Genomic DNA, 19,777 nt, shown 5'->3' with positions numbered 1-19,777 from the left:
CATGCATTGTGATATAAACATATTTGATAGTCATGGATTCATTGGTTTGTTTTGTGAACATTTTTCTAAATTTCTTCTGTGCTTTAGTTTCCTGTTATATGCTAGGAATGAAAGGTAAACAATATGAACTCTTTGCTCCATAGTGAGTTTTTAGTCAAGTGGGAAGATAGAAAAATGATATATGAGTAAGATCAAAGATATACCATATGCTGCCCTAAACAAGGTCAGATTGAATACTTCCAATGCAGATTTATATAGATCTGACTCATCAAGGGACTTGGAGAGGTTTTATGGGAAATACTTTGTGAATGAAGACATTAGAGGTAATGAGAAGGAACTTTTCAAATGAAAAATATGATCAGAGATATGTGGAAGAGGAAATTTTTTATATAAGAAAAAGGAATTTGCACAAATAGAGATATACAGAAGTATCTTTAGGAGCTCATAGAAGTACTGAAATAGTATAAAGTAGTAAAACAATGGAGGAAAATGTCCAAAGTAATAGTATCATTGGATATATGTTCTTAAATTTAGGAACTGGGAAGAATTTACTCAGGTGCTACCAATAGATTCTATTTTTAGAAAAAAATTTCTTTGGTAGCTGTGTTGGAGATAGGTAGGAGTAAAGAAAAAGGAATCAATATATCCAAGACAGTGACAGAGGGGGATAATGAGAGGAAGATCGTTTTCTTATTTGATTTTTTTAATTAAAACAGAACTTAGGGAATGAGTATATGCATGTAGGTCAGCAAAGAAGGCAAATTTTGTCAAACTCTGTGATGGGTTGCAGCAGAGAAGGAGGAGAAGAAGAAAATATGTTGGGACCTTCCCACCACCAGCCTTTTGGAAAATTCAGGAAGGGGAGCTACCAGGGCTGTCCCAGTGCAATGGCTACAGAACAAGGAATTAATCACTGATTTCACACGTGTCCTGGGAGATTGAAGTCCCTGAGTCATCTTCCAGACTATATTTCAGCAGGGATTTCAAAAAGCAGCACTGTAGAACTGCCTCAGAGGGGTAGCAGCTCTTGTAACTGGGTTTGAACTGGAGACCTTTAAGCTTTCTAGGCAAGTACTTTAAAAAGCCACTGAGCTATCTTTTTTTATGCTCCAAGGTGAAACTCTTGAACCTGTTACATTTGTGGAAAATGGAGGACTGCTTTTATAGAGAAGTACAATAGACTGTGAAATATATATATATCTAGAACTCAGAAAGTTGAACTAGCAGAAAATGATAGTCAAAGCATATAAATGGCCATCTCAATCATAATGGAAAGATTGTCAAACTGTAGGACATAAAGAAAGGCAAAACAAGATTCCCTCAACAGGGTCTTTGGAGCTGTTTCTTTGGAGGAAAGCCTATAATTAACTCCACTATCTCTTTAACCTCAGTGTGTTCAAAGTTTATAATAAATGAAACATAACCATTAGTATAAGTACATGTGATTAAATATATTGCAATCTATGTTTGAAGTAAATGTGTACATAGTCATTTCATTTTTCTTCCTTTGAGAAAACTTTCTGCGAAGAAGTCACAATACTTAAAGACTTGCAGGATGTGAATTGCAAATCTATCCTTTTAGAAATGTAAAATTGGTCCCCAAGTTTTCTTAAATGCATTATGTATAGCCATATACCTTTTAATGAAAGGAATTATACAGAATATTCATTTCTCTACAAGAAATAAGCTATAGAGAGAAAATGTTTCCAGTTAACACTCTTCTGCATATCTCCTTCATCTCTATTCCCTTCTTTAAGGGAAAAAATTAAACAGACTTTATGAAGCTGTGAAAATGGTTCTAGTTTATTCCCGCCTCATGAAACAAACTCACTTCTTGAAAAATAATTTCTATACACAAGCCAAAATATTCTCAGAGTCAGCATAACTTAGCTTGAGGTTGATGGGATAATATTCAATAAGTTCATTCTCTACTAGATCCCATGAACTCATACACCCTATTAAGAATGCACATAGCTCTTAGAATAAATTCAGGTAAAGTATCTTGATCATTTAAATGTAAACTCAGTCTATTTTTTTCTTAATCGCTCTCATTTCTATTCAGCTGCTTATGTTTTAAGTGATTTAATGGAACCAAAAAATGTTGTTCGTACAGCTTTACAGCATCTAGTGAGCAAAAGTCTCTGGTGATAAGACTTCTTAATCTTAATAAATCTCTTTTCTCTGCACTTTATATTCTCCCCCTGGTTTCCTGTTGCCTGCTTCCTCTCTCCTTAGTAGACATTCAAACTCAGTTGGAAAAATGGGATGATGTTAAGTTCCATGGAGATCGAAATAGCAAGGGGCATCCATTGGCAGAAAGGAAAACATGTTCATCTAGGACTGGATCAAAAGAACTTTTATGGTAAGATATACAATATCAGAAATAATCATTTATATGTATCAATTGTATGAATTTATATGCTAAAATAGCTAATGAGTTTATTTAATCTAGACATATAAAAATAATTTTATACCAATATAAATTTTTGTTACATCTTCAAAATAAATTTCTTCATCTAAATTTTCAAATATTCAGTTAACAGGGATTTTGGTGGCTTTCAATAACTGTTGCTAACTTTCTGAGTATGTGTCTAGCAAATCTATTAAAATAAATGCATGAATTTATTTATGTTGTATATTCAATATATTGCTTGAATGATAGTTAAATCTTTGGAGTTATACAGATGAAAAATAGTGAACTAATTAGGACAAATCCATGATAGAACTCAATGTGATTATGCTAAGTGATGTGACTAAGGAAGTGAAAGATATCTATTAGATAGTTTTAGTAATATGTAGAATATAAATTACTAAAGTAAATGAACTGGCAAGAAACAATAAAAGTCATTATTAGACTCAGTGAGAGCTATGTAATTACCAGAGGAAAAGGAGAAGAGGCTGGAGAGAATGAACTAGGAGTCCTGATGTGATAGGATGGCACTGGATGGAACCAGTTAAAGAGTTAAAAAGTTGTTCAAGTGAGTTTCAGCCATACAATGTTTCCATGCCTATCCCTTCACCAGTGTTCATTGTCTGTCACCACTTTCCCCAGTTTCCCTCTGGCTCCCCGCTATCCCTATCCTGCCTCTACGGCAGGCACTTTTCTTTGTCTCCTTCTCTTCCTCCCCTCACTTTCTCTCTTCCCTTTCAGCATAGTGGTTTGCAATATTGTTACTGGAAGGGTATCATGCATAGAACTTTACTTTCTTTCATAATCCTGTTCTTGGCCAGAGTTATAATTTCCAAATATTATTGTCCTTGTGGTTCATTTTTTGTCATACTGTACTCCTGCATCATTTCTATTGTGTTTGAGTATTAGTCTCATACTCTGTTTTTTTTAATATCATGCAAATAAGTGCCATTATATCGTCTCTCTTTGACTCAGTTTACTCAGCATGGTACTCTTCATGTCTATCCATGTTAAAAGCAAATTTCATGACTTCATTTTTCTTTACAGCTATGTAGTATTACCATAGTTTTTTTCCCACTCATCTGTTCTTGGACACTTGGGTTGTTTCCAGATTCTAGCTACTGTTAATAGTTCTGCAATGAACATAGGAATACAGATGCCTCTTCTGCATTGAAATATTGCTGGTGACAGTGGTTATAGTTACACACATACAGAAGAATTAAAAACTAACCTGAAATTTCATAATTTGGTACTGATGTCTGTAGCATGAAATAATTAACGATGGGGCTGGATGGCGATGGATGGAGGCCTTTGTGCTTAGGCCCCAGCCACGTGGCTTCATCCCCCATCCAGCCGGCCGGGTTCCAAGCCCAAATGATCGGCGTAATCAAGACTTACTCACAGGCAGGCTTCAGGAAGAATCATTTTTATTCAAGCCCTAGCCACCACGTGTGTGTGGCCTATCTCATAACCTTTTAAGCACTAGTTACTCTTGGCCCTGCATCTAAACTCCTTTCAGCCATCTTTCCTTTGGGCTCCATGCGGCCCCAAGATCCAAAAGCCAGGGAGCCGAGCCGGGCAAAGAGAGGAACGGCCAAAGGGCCGAATTCCCTTGGTCCAAGCCTTAACTAACCTTTCCCAGACCCCTCCCAGGAATGGGAGGGGCTCGCAGGTAAGGTTACGCCTACTATCCGGTTCCCAAGACCCCTCCCCGAAATGGGTGGGTCTAGGGTCTCAAATGGGTACACCCACATGGGAGGGGCTCGCAGGTAAGGTTACACCTACTATCCGGTTCCCAAGACCCCTCCCAGAAGTGGGTGGGTCTAGGGTCTTAAATAGGTACACCCACAATGTCAATGAAAAAAATATTTTAACTCTCTGTTGGGAGTCATGACTATAGAGAGCTTCAAAAAGGCTCTCATAGTTCATTTTCCCAAAAGTACAGAGTGAGAAGTTGATGGCACTGTAGATATCAACAATGATTTACTGTTAATTATTTTTTAGATCAAATCACTAATATATTTTATTAAAAGCACTGGCAATAAACAATTTTAAACAACATTTGCAAAACAAAATCTTTTAGTTTTAGGGCCACACTGGGCACTCAAAGCATTTTCTTGACTCTCCAATCCTTCCTTCAAGGGTTTATATATGGTGCCGAGTGTCAAAGCCTGTTCAGCTGTGTGCAGGGCAAGTTCTTTGGCCTCTGTACTATCTTGCTGGTTGAAAACAATTTTAAGAATAATTCATGAGTGAAAAACAAGTAATTCTTGATTGAACTGAAAATGTATGTGAACCAAAATCTTAATAGTTGGTTATTTTCATTTGCAGCTATATTTTGTTGGAATTATGTTACTGTGATGAGGCAAGTGTTATTTAATGGCATAATGCTCAAAACCTGAGTCCACTGGAGATTAAAAATTCTTAGTAAATAGCATCTTTAAACATTGTAAAACTATTTGAGTCACATTTCAGTGCTACATATAATGCGCAAATGAGTGTTTCTGTCATGCCAGTCTCTTCTTTGAAGTTTTCAGCATGGCTTGACAATGCCAGGACTCATAATACTTACAGATTCCAGTTTTTAAAGTTTTTCATTGAGATTCTATAGGTTATAATGCTGTTAATACTGGTTTCTCATACACATAATTCTAACACCACACTCTTCACCAGTGCAGTGCAAGAAATAGCATTTTTTTAAAAAGTATACGGAGACCAGAGAGATTGTTCAAAGGGGTGAAGCATGTGTCTAGTTTATGCTTCAACACCCAGCTGAATGCCTATGCAAAACTGTTCAGGTATGACCAAGTGTGGCTGGGAATGGGCCCTGGACTCCTAAGCAGGGATCATATAATACCTTGCCCCAAAGTAAAGCAATGGAAAAATAAACTATAATCCGTGAATGCTTTTGAGAAAAATTCATCTCCTAAAGGTTACTATGGCTTTAAAGCTTCCTAAAGGGCAGCAAGCAACCTTCATCTATGGTTGCCCACACTCTATTTCTTACATTTTATTTTATTTAATTTCAAATCTAACCTGAAACATTTTGTTCCTTTAGAACATGTTTTGTAATAAAGAACTTTCTGTAACAAAAGTGGCATTGCACTTTTTTGTACATAATTGAACTGAAAGGTAAACAATCAAGAGCAATAACATTAAGAACATTGCCATCATTTAAATTCCAGATGTTGTCATTATCACAGAAACATAAAACTTCCCTTTTCATAAAAATTCTGATGTCTAGACAAGAAAATTTTTTGCTTTGGTTTTCAATGCAAATGAACTTGGTTTCTTAACTGGATTTCTAGATGTAGATGTTTCTCAGTGTACAGTAATTTCCTTCCTTCATCCCATAGGTCCTCTGAGCATAGGTCTCAGCCAGAACTAAGCAGTGGAAAAAGTGCCCTCAATTCTGAGTCAGCTTCAGAGTTAGAATTAGTGCCTCCTACACAGGTAAGAAAACTAATTTTTCAATGAACCTATACTTTCTCCTAATTTGTATCATAAATATTTGAAATTTTGCACAAAACTTGATGTATCATTTCTCTTCATTCATTTTCATGTACTTTCTCACGCAGTAACTATCTCAATGGTTAAAAATTACTGAAGATATATATTATCAAATTCATGAATATCCTGTGTACTTAGAACATTATTCTTGTTCCACCATTTACTGTTTATTTTTCAACACAAAATCTGTTCTACTTTGGTAGTAGAGCTTTATTTACGTAACATAAAGAGAGATAAGCTCCATTTTAAGTTTTCAGTCCCATCTATGCCCTCATATATAAAATTATATATCTGGACTTATATATCTGGACTCTGATACATTAAAATTAAATTCATGCAAAGTAACAAATAATTATGGTATTATCAGTAATTATAATGCCAAGTGTTTTCTTCGATGAATGTCCATAATTATAAGGGACTTTACTAAGTAATTTTAATTTATCAAATGCTTAAATAAGCTCATGAATTGGTCTTACTTTAATTATTATTTTTAATTAATATCTTTATTTAAACAACCATGATTACAAATATGATTGTAGTTGGGTTTCAGTCATGTAAAGAACACCCCCCCTTTCACCAGTGCAACATTCCCATCACCAATGTCCCAAATCTCCCTCCCTCCTCACCACCCCACCCCTGCCTGTACTCAAGACAGGTTTTCTTCTTCCCTCATTCATTCACATTGTTAGGATAGTTCTCAATGTAATTATTTCTCTAACAGCATTCATCACTCTTTGTGGTGAGCTTCAGGTGGTGAGCTGGATCTTCCATCCCTTCTCTCTTTTGTCTCTGAGAATTATTGCAAAAATGTCTTTCATTTTTCTTAAAACTGGTAGATGAGTGAGACTATTCTGTGTCTATCTCTCGCCCTCTGACTTATTTCACTCAGCATAATAGATTCCATGTACATCCACGTATAGGAAAATTTCATGACTTCATCTCTCCTGACAGCTGCATAATATTCCATTGTTTATATGTACCAGATTCTTTAGCCATTCATCTGTTGAAGGGCGTCTTGGTTGTTTACATAGTCTGGCTATTGTAAATAGTGCTGCAATGAATATAAGTGTGAGGAAAGGATTTTCGTTGTATTTTTGTGTTCCTAGGGTATATTCCTAGGAGTGGTATAGCTGAATCATATGGGAGCTCAATTTCCAGTTTTTGAAGGAAACTCCATATCACTTTTCATAAAGGTTGGACTAGATAACACAGGGAATTCAAAAGTTCTTTTGGTGCATCTGACTAGTGACTGTAGAATCATCTGTGAGCCACATTCATCTGCTTACTATGACTTCAGAATAACCTACTTGTCTGTAACTAGTTATATCTTGATGGTTCACATAGATCATAGAAAGTCTCAATCTCTTGATTCATCAAATATTTTTACATAGTGAGAGCCTTGATCTAGGACCACAGTGAAGGTCTGTGATACTGCATAGAATTAAGGCCTTTGTTTTGCATGTAACCATGACCTTGAAAGTGGTTTGAATCCTCAAACCACATATAAGTCCCCTGAGCATAGAGCCAGGGGTGGTGGGGGACCCTGAGCACCAGCTGGTGTGGACTACCCCCAAATTAAAATTAAGTGTCAATAAGTTCTTAAGAAATGTCTCCACACTCATTCATGCTCTCTACAATTTAAATGGGAATAAATTGGATGAATAAATGCAAGAAATATTCTTGATCAATTTCTTAGATAAGTAATTAAAGCTTAGAAGGGAGATGCATTGTCTGAGGTGAAATAAAGGGTAGTTATCATAATAGCCAATATTATTGAGTAATATAATAGGACTTCTCATTTATATAAGCTAATTTTATCCTGACAAATGGCTCTAAGATAAATTTATCTTTTAATCTCCTTTTAAAAATATTAAGGGGGAGCCAGAGCAGTAGCACACTGATAGGATGTTTGCCTTGCACTTGGCAGATGCAGGACTGATCTGGTTCAATCCTTGGTGTCCCATATGGTCCCCCAAGCCAGGAGCGATTTCGGAGCGCATAGCCAGGAGTAACCCCTGAGCATCACTGGGTGTGGCCCCAAAACAAAACAAAAAAGTTAAGGGAGGCAGAGATAAAATACAGTGAGTGAGTGTTTGCCATGCTTGCAGCCAACCCAAGTTTACTCCATTGCAGTGTATACAGTCCCACAGGCACCACGAGGCATGAATCTTGAGCACAGAGCCAAGAGAAAGTCCTGAGCATCATTGGGTAAATCCCAAAACTCAAAAATAAAAAAAATTTTTTTTAAAAAAGAAAGTAAAATAAAATAGATTTTAAGGAGTCATACCTGCCAATGTTCAGGGGACCAAGCAGTGATAAGGATAGAATTTAGGCAACTTGCATGCTAAGTGAATACTGTCTGGCTTTTTCTTACCTCCATTTCATAAACAAAAAAATCTTAAACACAGTGAGATTAAGAAACTTGCCTATATTCCCACAACTACTAGTTTAGAGTCTAGTCTAGTCTAGAGTACAGGCGGGGGTTGGGTGGGGAGGAGGGAGATTTGGGACATTGGTGATGGGAATGTTGCACTGGTGATGGGTGGTGTTCTTTACATGACTGAAACCCAAACACGATCATGTATGTAATAAAGTTGTTTAAATAAAAAATATTGAAAATAAAAAAAAGAAACTTGCCTATAGTCCCACAACTACTTAGCAAGAAGTAAAGAGGAGGATAGATAGGAAAAAATGGATGGAAATGGAAGGTCCAGGAAATCTTACACACACACACACACACACACACACACACACACACACACACACACACACACACACACACACACACACACATTCCTGTTTTCAAAACTCTACCAGAAGATGAGACAAGGGAAGTACAGGAGGACAGATAACTAGGGGAAACATAATAAATTGTAAAAGTAGCATAAAATGTTATTTCTTCCCCTGAATTTTTTCTAAATGTATCTTTTAAATAGCTAATTGGAGAAAGAAATAATATTCAAGAAAATTGATAGTACTTAATAGAGAAACATTCTTGATAATTGCATTTGAGATTTATTTTTAGTTAAAGCAATGGGTTCTGTTTCATAAACTGGTATCCTTGGAGCAATTTAATGTAGCAACAGAACCTTTGTTTCTGCAGCAGAAAGACTTGGCACAGGTGGGCCGTTCTATGGGAGCTGGAGGGACTGAGAATCAGCTGGGGTCCTCGGTTGCCTTGGAGACTCACAATGCTTTTATCTTATTATTCCAATGACTGCCACTCTCCCGCTGGTTGTCTGATTTTCTCCCACCACATTGTCCTGCCATTTACCCACAGGTGTGTCTTTAAGCAAACACTGTGTGCTTTGGCAATTTCATAAGAGAATCCCTATTTTTTTCTCCTAACACCAAACATAATTCAGTGTAGCCATTCTCTGTCTATAAAAACCAGAAAGAATTCTTTTAAAGGGATAATCACTTCATAGTAAAGAATTTTCAGTTCGATTAATTTGTTTCAACTTTGCCTGTTTGTCTCAAGATTTTCCTGAACTAAATGTTATTATCAAAGTTTTTTTTATTATCAAGTTTTAACTCAATCCTATCATTAAGTTAGGAAAATTTCCTAAATTTGGAATCAAGTGGAGCAGCAAAGAAAGTCTGATTAATCCATTTGTGACAAAAAAAAAAAGAATATGTATTTATTTCTATTAGGAGCATACTGTTCTTAAATAAAGACCTCTAGGGCCGGGGTGATGATAGCACAGCAAGAGTGTGTTTGCCTTGAATGTGGCCAACCTGAGACAGACCTGGGTTTGATCCCCCACGTCTGCCAAGAGTGATTTCTGAACACGAGTATACAAGACTTGTTTTAAATATTTCAGAATAACAAAGCTAATGGAAGTTCGCAATGAGAATTCACATGCTGGCTTATTATCTTTCTGAAATGGGAGACAGGAAAAAAATCTACCTCCTTTCAAATAATGTTTTCAACACACTAGTAAGAGTGACAGGAGATAATTTCCATACCTCCAGGATTAAGTTTAGCATTTATGTAAACTGTGTAATTTGTATTTACTGAAATTAATTGTCTAAAGAAATCAGGCAATCTGAAGAAAAACACAGAGGGTAATATTATAAAATTATCTTTATCCATAAATGAGCAAAAATAGTGGTGAGGCAAAATATAATAATAATAATACTAACTTCTGCTAGAGAGTGATAACCAAGCATTTCTGTCTATTTTGGACATCATTGAGAGGAAAGAACTTGGCTACCTAAGTTGGACTTCACTAGAATGTGACAAAACTTGGTCAGAAGCATTGAATTTCCTGACTTCAGAACAATAAATGCTTCATTGAATGATGGTCATAATTCCATCAAGTTGGCAATATGAAAATTAAACTTTAATAGATATATATACTATTTAATTTTTAAAACATGCTACAAAGTAAATGCATGCTAATAGTTATCATTTATTATATATTTATTTGTGTAAGATAAAATATTTAAAAATTTTAAAGCATGCTATAAAGTAAATGTATGCTCAAAGTTATCATGTATTATATATTTTTGTGTATAAGATAAAATATTTCTAATAAATGCTACAGAATATTTCTAATATACTCTTTGAAATGCTACAGAATCTTGGGAATACATAGTACACTTATTTATCAGTTGAAATTTTCAACTTAAGGGAAAGTAATATTTTCAGTTTGAACCAGCAAAGGAGAGAACCTACCATTTACATCATTGCTTTTAGTTTATAAACTAGCCCATTTTCTTAACCTCCTAACAGCAACATGATGCTTATCCACATGAGATAACCCAGACACCTTATATTTCCCTTCTAATTGCAATCCATGATTATTCTTTATTTAGAAAGGACTAATTTGAATTAAGAGATTTTTAGGAATGGTTATAATTTTTATCATTAACTTTGTAAGATAAATTAGTATTGTCATACAATCTGAGACCATAAATGGTTTGATGTTTTCTCCCAAATTCATCTTCAGCTTCTTACTCTTCAAAATGATAGTCACTTCAAGATTTTTATTAGTCTTTTATTTATGAATGTTGATCATAAGCAGTATCTATTATATATATTTAACATAAAGCAAATATTTCCTTTCTTAGGATAAAACACAGTTTTATAATTTTATAGGTTTTGTCGAGTTCCCCCCATAAGAATTATTTTTATAGAGACTGATATACAGCAGGCATGGTGCTTGCCTTGCACACAGCTGACCTGAGTTTTATCTTTGATATCCCAAGCACCACCACTCAGAATGATTTCTGAGTACAGAGCCAGGAGTAAGCCCTGCACATCACTGAGTGTTACTCAAAACTGGTTTGGGAGGGTTCTATTATACCCAACAGCGCTTAGGGTCTAATTCTGGCTCTCTACTCAAGATTCACTTCTGATAGAACTCCAGAGACCATATGGAGTGATGGAGATTGAACTTGGGTTGGCCACATTCAAAGCAAGTATTTTACCCACTGTCCTATATTTACTGCCCCTTAAAATTTTAATTCTCTTTACTCTGACAAACTTTTACATTTCTAAGGTTTATTATTTCAAGAGAATTTTAAAATAGATATCATTGAATTATTCATAATATTCATTTTTGGGGGTCAGACCAGGTGGGCTCAGGAAACTATATGGGATTCTAGAAATTGAACCTAGGTTAGGTTGGCCAAAAGTAAGACAAATGCCTGCCCTCTGTGCTATTGCTTTGGCCCCTCATAAAATTAAATTTTAATTATATACCTGAAAAAAGTATAGTTTTTGAAAGAAAACTTTATCGACTTATTATTGATATATTATTATGTGGAATTCTAGGAGATGAACACTATTTATCTGTATGTATGTCACTACCTCTTCAATAGAAAGAGGAAAGCGACAGAGACAGAGAAAGACAGAGTTTTCCCATATATGGGATAGAAATGAAGCAAATTAAGAGATTAAAAAAAATGGTCAAAGTCACCAGAACTAGAGATTTTTTTGTATAGAAATGAGTTCATATGGGGGTTAAAGAGCAGAAGGGGGTCCTTGGTACACTTGTGAAGGGAAGTGGACTCTCCAGTGATTGGTATGGTATTAGGATTTTGTATGTATAAAAAGTCTAATTAGCAGCATTGTAAAATTTCATACCTCAATAAAAATGGTCAGTAAACAAACAAACAAATAATAAATAAATGCTGATGACTTCTAATACAGTTCAACAAGTGTGGTTAAATTCATAAGCCATAACAAGGCAATAAAAAGTAAGCATAAGTTTGTAATAAAATTATCAAGACCTGGGGCCGGGCGGTGGCGCTGGAGGTAAGGTGCCTGCCTTGCCTGCGCTAACCTAGGACGGACCGCGGTTCGATCCCCCGGCGTCCCATATGGTCCCCCAAGTAGCCAGGAGCAACTTCTGAGCGCATAGCCAGGAGTAACCCCTGAGCCTCACAGGGTGTGGCCCAAAAACCAAAAAAAAAAAAAATTATCAAGACCTTTATGAGTAATAGAAACAATGGATAGTACACTGCAAATTTAATTGCACTATAGCCACATTGGTATCCCTTTAACTCTCTATATACTGGTCATGTACAGTAAGCCATTAACAAAGAAGCAAGCAGGTCTGGAGAGAAGGAACAGAAAAAAGAGAGCTCCAAGGCAAATAGGAAAAAAAGAATTTGTTTCAGATTTTAGAACAGAAGCAAATTTGTGTATATAATATACTTAGCAATTCTTTTTTTCCCTTTCTTCTTTCTCTAATTTTTCTTTTAAGGCACTATGTTTACTGTTATTCACAGTTCAGTTTCAGTTGAGTTTTTATAATATACAACACAGTCCCATCACCAGTCACTTTAATGATTCCTCTCACCAACAGTCTACCTCCTTGACAGGCACATTTTTAAGTTTGGTTGTTTGTAGTTTGAATCTTCTTCAGTTTTGTGGTGTTGTGGTTCAGATATATAGGTACCTCTACCCTGCCCTATGTTTGAGGCCCCAAAGCCCTATCTTTGTTACCTTCTATCTACCTCTTTGTATTCCATACCCCCTTGATTGGTTTCTTTCCTTCCCTTTCTTCTCAGTTCAATAATCTAGGGACCAGTGTAATTTACAAATTACAGAAATATTTTTTATGGGGCACAGTGATAGTATAGCAGATAGGGTGCTTGCCTTGCACCTAGCCAACCCAGGTTCAATCCCTGGATTCCCATCCATGGTCTCTTAAATACCACTAGGAGTAATTTATTTGTGCAGAGAAGATGGGAGTAAAACTTGAGTCTCTGGATGTGACCCAAAACAAAATAAATACATTCTTAAAAAATATTTAGTTACCATGATTTACCACTTTACAGTACTTTAAATGGTAATGTTTCATGAAGGCAGCATTCCAATACTACTTCTCCTAATCAGAGTGTTTTTTCTCCACTATTGTTTCAGGTCCCCTCATATTCCCCTGTAACTCTCCCCCACATCCCCTGCATCCCACATCTCACTCCATGGTAAGCACAGTTCTCTAGACCAACTCTTGGACTTTATTTTAAATGTATATTTTGCTATTCGCCTACTGTGTTACTTTATACCCTCATATGAGAGATGTTAGTTTATATTCTGTCTCTCTCCTTCAGGCTAGCTTCATTCAGACTGTAATCTTTTTTTTTAATTATCTTTATTTAGACACTGTGATTACAAATATGATTGTAGTTGTATGATTACAGTCATGTAAAGAACACCCCCCTTCACCAGTGCAAGATTCCCACCACCAATTTCCCAGATCTCCCTCCTCCCTGCCCCACCCACACCTGTACTCAAGACAGGCTTTCTATTTTCCTCATTCATTCACATTGTTATGATAGTTTTTAGTGTAGTTATTTCTCTAACTGCACTCATTACACTATGTGGTGAGCGTCATGTCATAAGCTGCACCTAAATGGGAAGATGGGGGGAAATAAGGGTTGGGACTGAGGCAGTAAAAGATTTGAAATGAGCTTTGTAGGGCAGTATCAAGGTCACAGTACAAGATGGATATTATGCATATATAAACTATATGCATACAATACTATCAATAGGAGACCAAGGAGAAAAAATTTCCAGTGACTGTCCCAACATAAATCAGCGCTAGAATGGCCTGCTCTCCTCCAAAAGCACGTTCCCATTGGTGTAGGAAGAGGTGGGGGAAGCCTGATGACTCCTATGGAGTCCATTTGGACTGGCGCCCAGGGAAGGCCTGGAATCCAAGAGAGATAAAGAGGGATGGCTGGGGGCCTGCCAAGCATTCCAGCACTCCCCAGGCTAGGGAAAAGGCCTCCGGCATGGGGACTCCCCAAACCCCATACCTTGCAAGAGCTAGCCTCCAGAATCAAAGGGGAAATCGCACACCAGATATCTGCCTGCCCTCCTCCCCATGCACCTCCCCCCTAGATTACGGAGGGAGGGGGGAAGCCTGAGGACCCCTAAGAGTCCACCTGAACCCACTTCTGGCCATCTGAGCCAGCACCCAGGGAAGGCCTGGAGTCCAGGGGAGAAAAAGGGGGATGGCTAGGGGCCTGCCAAGCCTCCCAGCACTACCCAGGCTAGGAAGAAGGCCTCCAGCATGGGGACTCCAGACTGTAATCTTGATACCTTAGATTCAATCCACAAAGTGGCAAACTACATTATTTCATTTTTATAGTCAAACAGTATGTATATGTGTATACAAAATGCATTCCATTGTGACATAAACCATAGTTTCTTTATCCAACAATTTGTTTACTCTTACGTTGTCTGTTACCTGATTTTGGCTTGGTGAACAGTGCTGCAATGAACATAGAAGCACAAATATCTTTTCTAATAAGTGCTGGGTCATATGAAGTACAATTATTATCTTTGGAGTGGTATTCATACTGCTTTCTCAAAATATTGAACTAGTCAGCATTCCCACCAACAGTGGATGAGGGCTCCTTTGCCCCACATTCCCACTCTCACTGATTGTTTTAATACTTTATGATGTGTATTAGTCTCACTAGTGTGAGGTGATATCTCATTGTTGTTTTGATTTGCATTTCTCTGATGATCAATGATGCAGAGCATTGGCTATCTGTACAGCTTCTTGAGTAATTTCTGTTCATCTCTTCTCCCCATTTGTCATGGGATTGTTGGTTTTTTTTCTTGCTGTATTTATATATCTTGGAGATGAGCATTTATAAATAACTTATATATCTTGGATATTAACCCTTTGTCAGATAAGTGATAGCCATATTTCTCTCCCAATCTATAGGATGTCTGTATCATTACTTTTGCAGTTTGGAAGCTTCTAAATTTGATAGAATCCCATTTGTTTATCTTTGTTTATATATAATAGTTAACTGCCCTTCTTCTCTCAAAATCAACACTAATTTGTCTTGATAGTCTGCAACAGGGAATTTCATAGTTGGATAGAGAGGGGAGTCATAGCTCTAGTTATAGCTCTAGTCATGTCTCTCTTGACACATTTTATCTAGATATTCTGTATGTACCTTCAATGGCAAAGATCTGTTGACTAATTTTTTAAAAAGCCACTAAATACTGATCATATTCTTTTTTGGTTTTTCTGGGCTACACCCATTTGATGTTCAGAGGTTATTTCTGGCTTAGTGCTCAGAAATCGCCTCTGGCTTAGGGGGACTATATGGGACACTGGGGGATTGAACCACGGTCATTCCTTGGCTAGAGCTTGCAAGGCAGACACCTTACCTCTAGTGCCACCTCACCAGCCCCAATACTGATCATATTAATGAGGCAAATGTTCAGTGAAAAATAACTAATTTCCATTATCTGCTAAACAAAAGTGCCCTAAACACAAATATTTTAATGAATTTCTAAAGTCACACCATATAGATGATTACCCGAAAGATGTTCATAATAGTCTAATTTTATTGAGCATTTGTAGTATTTTATGTGTATGATTATATGAATTATACAACTTATTCTTATTTAAACTTTGTAAGAAAATATGCCCTGAAGATTATAGAGAGTAGGTAGATTATAGAGAGTAGGTAACATAAGTAAATTGATCAGGGTCACCAGTTAGTAAATGGTTAACGCAAGATCTGACTCCAGTCAGAGTTTATGCTTTTAGTGATGATTGGGTAAAAACTCGATGACTCCTAGTTGAGATACTGTTTATTTCTACACTTAAGCACAACCTTTTCTCTTAAAAAAGAGCCAGGTATAAGCCCTAGTAGCCCCCAAATATGGCCCAAAAGCCAAAGAAGGTCAAAGAAATTGTGCACATATAATTTTATAAGTGGCAATGAAAGACTAGCATTTAAATTTGACCAAAAGATTATGCCATAGAAATTTTCAAGGTATAATTTTTATCACAACAGTAATTCTAATTAAAGAGAATAAAGCTGATCATTCTTAAATGGTTCATTCTTTTTTTATTATTATTATTTTTTTTGTTTTTGGGCCATACCCAGTGGTGCTCAGGGGTTACTCCTGGCTGTCTGCTCAGAAATAGCTCCTGGCAGGCACAGGAGACCATATGGGACACTGGGATTCGAACCAACCACCTTTGGTCCTGGATCGGCTGCTTGCAAGGCAAACACCGCTGAGCTATCTCTCTGGGCCCAAATGGTTCATTCTTATCCTTCATCTAGTATTTATCTTCCATAACAATCAATGCTGTATGAACTAAATCTTTTCTTCTTTGAGAAATATCATACTGATATGGGAGCAGTGACAGCAGGTTTCTCTGTTGGTTCATAAGTTCCAGCTTTGTCAATATTTTCAAGAATGAAAGTATTGAACAATGAAAGTGCAAAAAATTAGAGTTAGAAAATAGAAAAGTTTATTGGAAAGTAGAAAAGAAAATATACACCCCAGTAGGGGAGCAAGTTAGTATATGACTAAATTAAATATGATTCATTTTATATGGGCTTTATAAGAAAACCAGGCCTTTGTGTAACTTGTCAAAGGATCAGAGAACTCTCATTTATTTCTTAGAGACATTTTGTTAACTTATGACCAGTATGTTTTGCTGAAATCAGGTTAACATCTTTGATGCCCACTTAGGCTGCTGAAGACTATTTATTTAAGACCTTTTAGGTTATATATTTCACCATATGCCAGCTATTGCCCTTTTATCTCTCAGTCTGCTGTGAACCCAAAGTCTAGGGCAGAATTTATGATCTTGGGAGACTGTAAACTTTCCCAGTCTCAGAAAAAGCCTTGGAATTTAAAATGTGGGGTGGAGACAGCAAAAATGGAGCTGCTTATAATAGCTGGCAAGGAAAAACTAAGGCTTCCTCTTTTGGTACCCCAAAACACAATGAGCTTAAACCAATTAAAATGTTTTTTTAAAGACAATAATTCTGAGAGTTGCTGAAACTATGAAGCATTTTTCAATAATATAACCCTAAAAATAATCATAATAATAAGTCTACATCAGCTCACATTTGTAAACTTGGTGCCACATGCACAAACTTAATGTTAATATCTAGTCCAGAAGTTTTTAGAGCATGACCTCTAGGCTAATAGAATTATTTGTGAGTTGGGAGCATGTAAGAAATGCAACTTTCCCACAATCACCAACACAGTAACCTTGGAGGATTTCAGCAATCTGAGCATGAATTTGGACCTCCAGTTAAATCAGATGCTCCCTAAAACTTAACTACTATTCATGTAGCCAAAGTGCTAACAAAGCAGCTTCCATTCAAACTCCAGGGTTTAATGGTAGTGTTTTTGCCATTCCTCTAGTTTCATACTCAGCAATTTATGCGGTTTGCAAACATTTCTTTAATAGCTGACCCTTGAATAATTTTTGATTAAACTATATGGGTCTACCTGAAACTAGGATTTTTTTTATGGGACATAATTTTTATATTCTTGGGTTCTACATTTAAGGATGGTACCAACTACAGATGTTAGTTGGTTGAATCTGTGATTATGGAACCTAAGAATACAAAAGATTTGACTATAATTTATACTTGAATTTTTTTGATATTTTGGGCCCCACCCATTTGATGCTCAGGGGTTACTCCTGGCTAAGCACTCAGAAATTGCCCCTGGCTTGGGGAGACCATATGGAACACCGGGGGATCGAACCATGGTCCTTCCTTGGTTAGCACTTGCAAGGCAGACACCTTACCTCTAGCACCACCTCTCCGGCCTCTATACTTGAATTTTTAATAGCCAAATATTGTCATCCCTAACTTCTGAGATGTTGGATGATTAGCAAAAATGACTTTCATATTATATAAATCCTACCTATAATGAAATTACATCTCCTAAAATTTCTTAGTTGAAAGGAGTTTTACAACATATTAGAATCTGTATGTCACCCTTGGGCTTGATCTAGCAGGTCTGGGTTGAGTTGCTAAAACAAAATAAAACTTAAAGAAACTTTAGTTAAATCTTAATCTTAGCTTGAAAGCTGCTTCTGTTTGTATTCAGTATTGCTCATGTTTTGTATATTTATATAATGCTTCCTTGGGCAAAATAAATGGCTTTAAAATGTGAAGTAGATAACACTTGTCTTAACAATAAAATAAGGCCTTACTAAAATTGTGGAGGGTAGCACAGGCATAAATATTAATTACACTAGAAAAAGTAGCATTATTTACACAATAAGATTATATTTACACACTTGCTTTTTTAAGTGGGAAAGAGAGTGTGAATTTTAAGTCTAGAATCCTGACAGAGGGAAAGATCTCGCTCTTCCTGATATACAGTGCCCTTTGCATCCTGTGATTCATAATCTACTTGGGTCATGAAACATTGATGAGGGGAAGTTGGTGACAGTAATAGAGTCCTGTTAGGTCAGGATTCACAGAAAAGACAGATCATATTTCACTGATGAAAAGTGTGTCTAATAAAAGGAGGTTCCTTTTGCCAAAATATTAGTGCTGGATTTGGAATCAGAGTACAGAGGATAGGGCATTTGTCTTGCACACAATCAACCCGGGTTCTATTGCTGCATCCTTTATGGTCCCCTAAGGCCACCAGGAGTGATTCCTGAGTCTAGGAGAGCCAGGAGTAACTCCTAAGCAATTCCAGGTGTGTGTGTGTGTGTGTGTGTGTGTGTATTAGTGCTTTCTCTTCATTCTCTTAATGTCATTCACAAGTCAGTCATGTCTCATTTACTTGATATTATATATTTTCATTTTTATTGTATTTATGAAAAAAATCAGGCAAAAGAGTGGTTTCAAAAGCCATTGGTTTCAAAAGTGGTTTTGAAAAATATTAAGGAACTCTTTTTTTCGTGAGTAAGAAGTCATTCTTTATTTTTTCCAGCTGTAGGAGATGATGTTTTAGCTCTGTTATTTTGTATATAGGCATGAAAAACAGAATATGCACTCTAAAAAGAGTTTCTTTTTAATATACTTATTGAAACACCATGTTTACAAATATGATTGTAGTTGGGTTTCAGTCATAAAAAAGAACACCCCCCTTCACCAGTGCAACATTTCCATCACAATGCCCCCATCTTATTTGAGGTTGGAAATGTGCTGAATGCCTGTACGATGTTCAAAAAAAAAAAAAAGTATGTCCTGGACAGTACAGGAAAGAGATAGTTTAGGGGTCATCATGCTTTCCCTGTACAAAGCTGATGCAGATTTGATTCCTGGTTATTACCACTGCATATAGTTCTCTGAGCACCTGAATGATCCCTGAGTGCAGAACCAGGAGTATAAGCCCTGAGCATAGCCAGGTGTAACCCCCAAAACCACATTATTTCATGACAGATAAGCAATTTCAGAAGTTAACTATCTGAAAAATAAACAAAAGTCTAGTATTCAAATACCTAAAAGCTATGATGAGCCATGCTATTTCTATTGTATAATCATAATAGTTGGACATGGAAGAGACAGTAGAGTGAAAATTTGAGGACTAGCTATGGTGGAGAGTGAAAAGCACTTAACTTTAACGATGTTACATGCTGGTTGTAGAAAATAGTT

General features: G+C 36.5%; 1 protein-coding gene across 7 annotated transcripts in view; it reads left to right on the top strand.

The window, feature by feature from the left end:
- Positions 1-19,777, top strand: part of PEX5L (peroxisomal biogenesis factor 5 like) — a 250,961-nt gene that overhangs the window by 170,854 nt on the left and 60,330 nt on the right. For 6 of the 7 annotated variants that reach the window (XM_049775845.1, XM_049775842.1, XM_049775843.1 and 3 more), the window contains 2 exons: positions 2,236-2,362; positions 5,767-5,863. In XM_049775845.1, coding sequence (XP_049631802.1) covers positions 2,236-2,362; positions 5,767-5,863 — 224 coding nt within the window. The remainder of the gene's footprint in view (positions 1-2,235; positions 2,363-5,766; positions 5,864-19,777) is intronic. The other variant, XM_049775847.1, reaches the window with a different exon arrangement.

Source organism: Suncus etruscus, chromosome 6, assembly GCF_024139225.1.
Source record: "Suncus etruscus isolate mSunEtr1 chromosome 6, mSunEtr1.pri.cur, whole genome shotgun sequence".
Classification (NCBI taxonomy): Eukaryota; Metazoa; Chordata; class Mammalia; order Eulipotyphla; family Soricidae; genus Suncus; species Suncus etruscus.
Note: the sequence above shows the minus strand (reverse complement) of the source record. Positions and strands in the feature narration are given on the sequence as shown.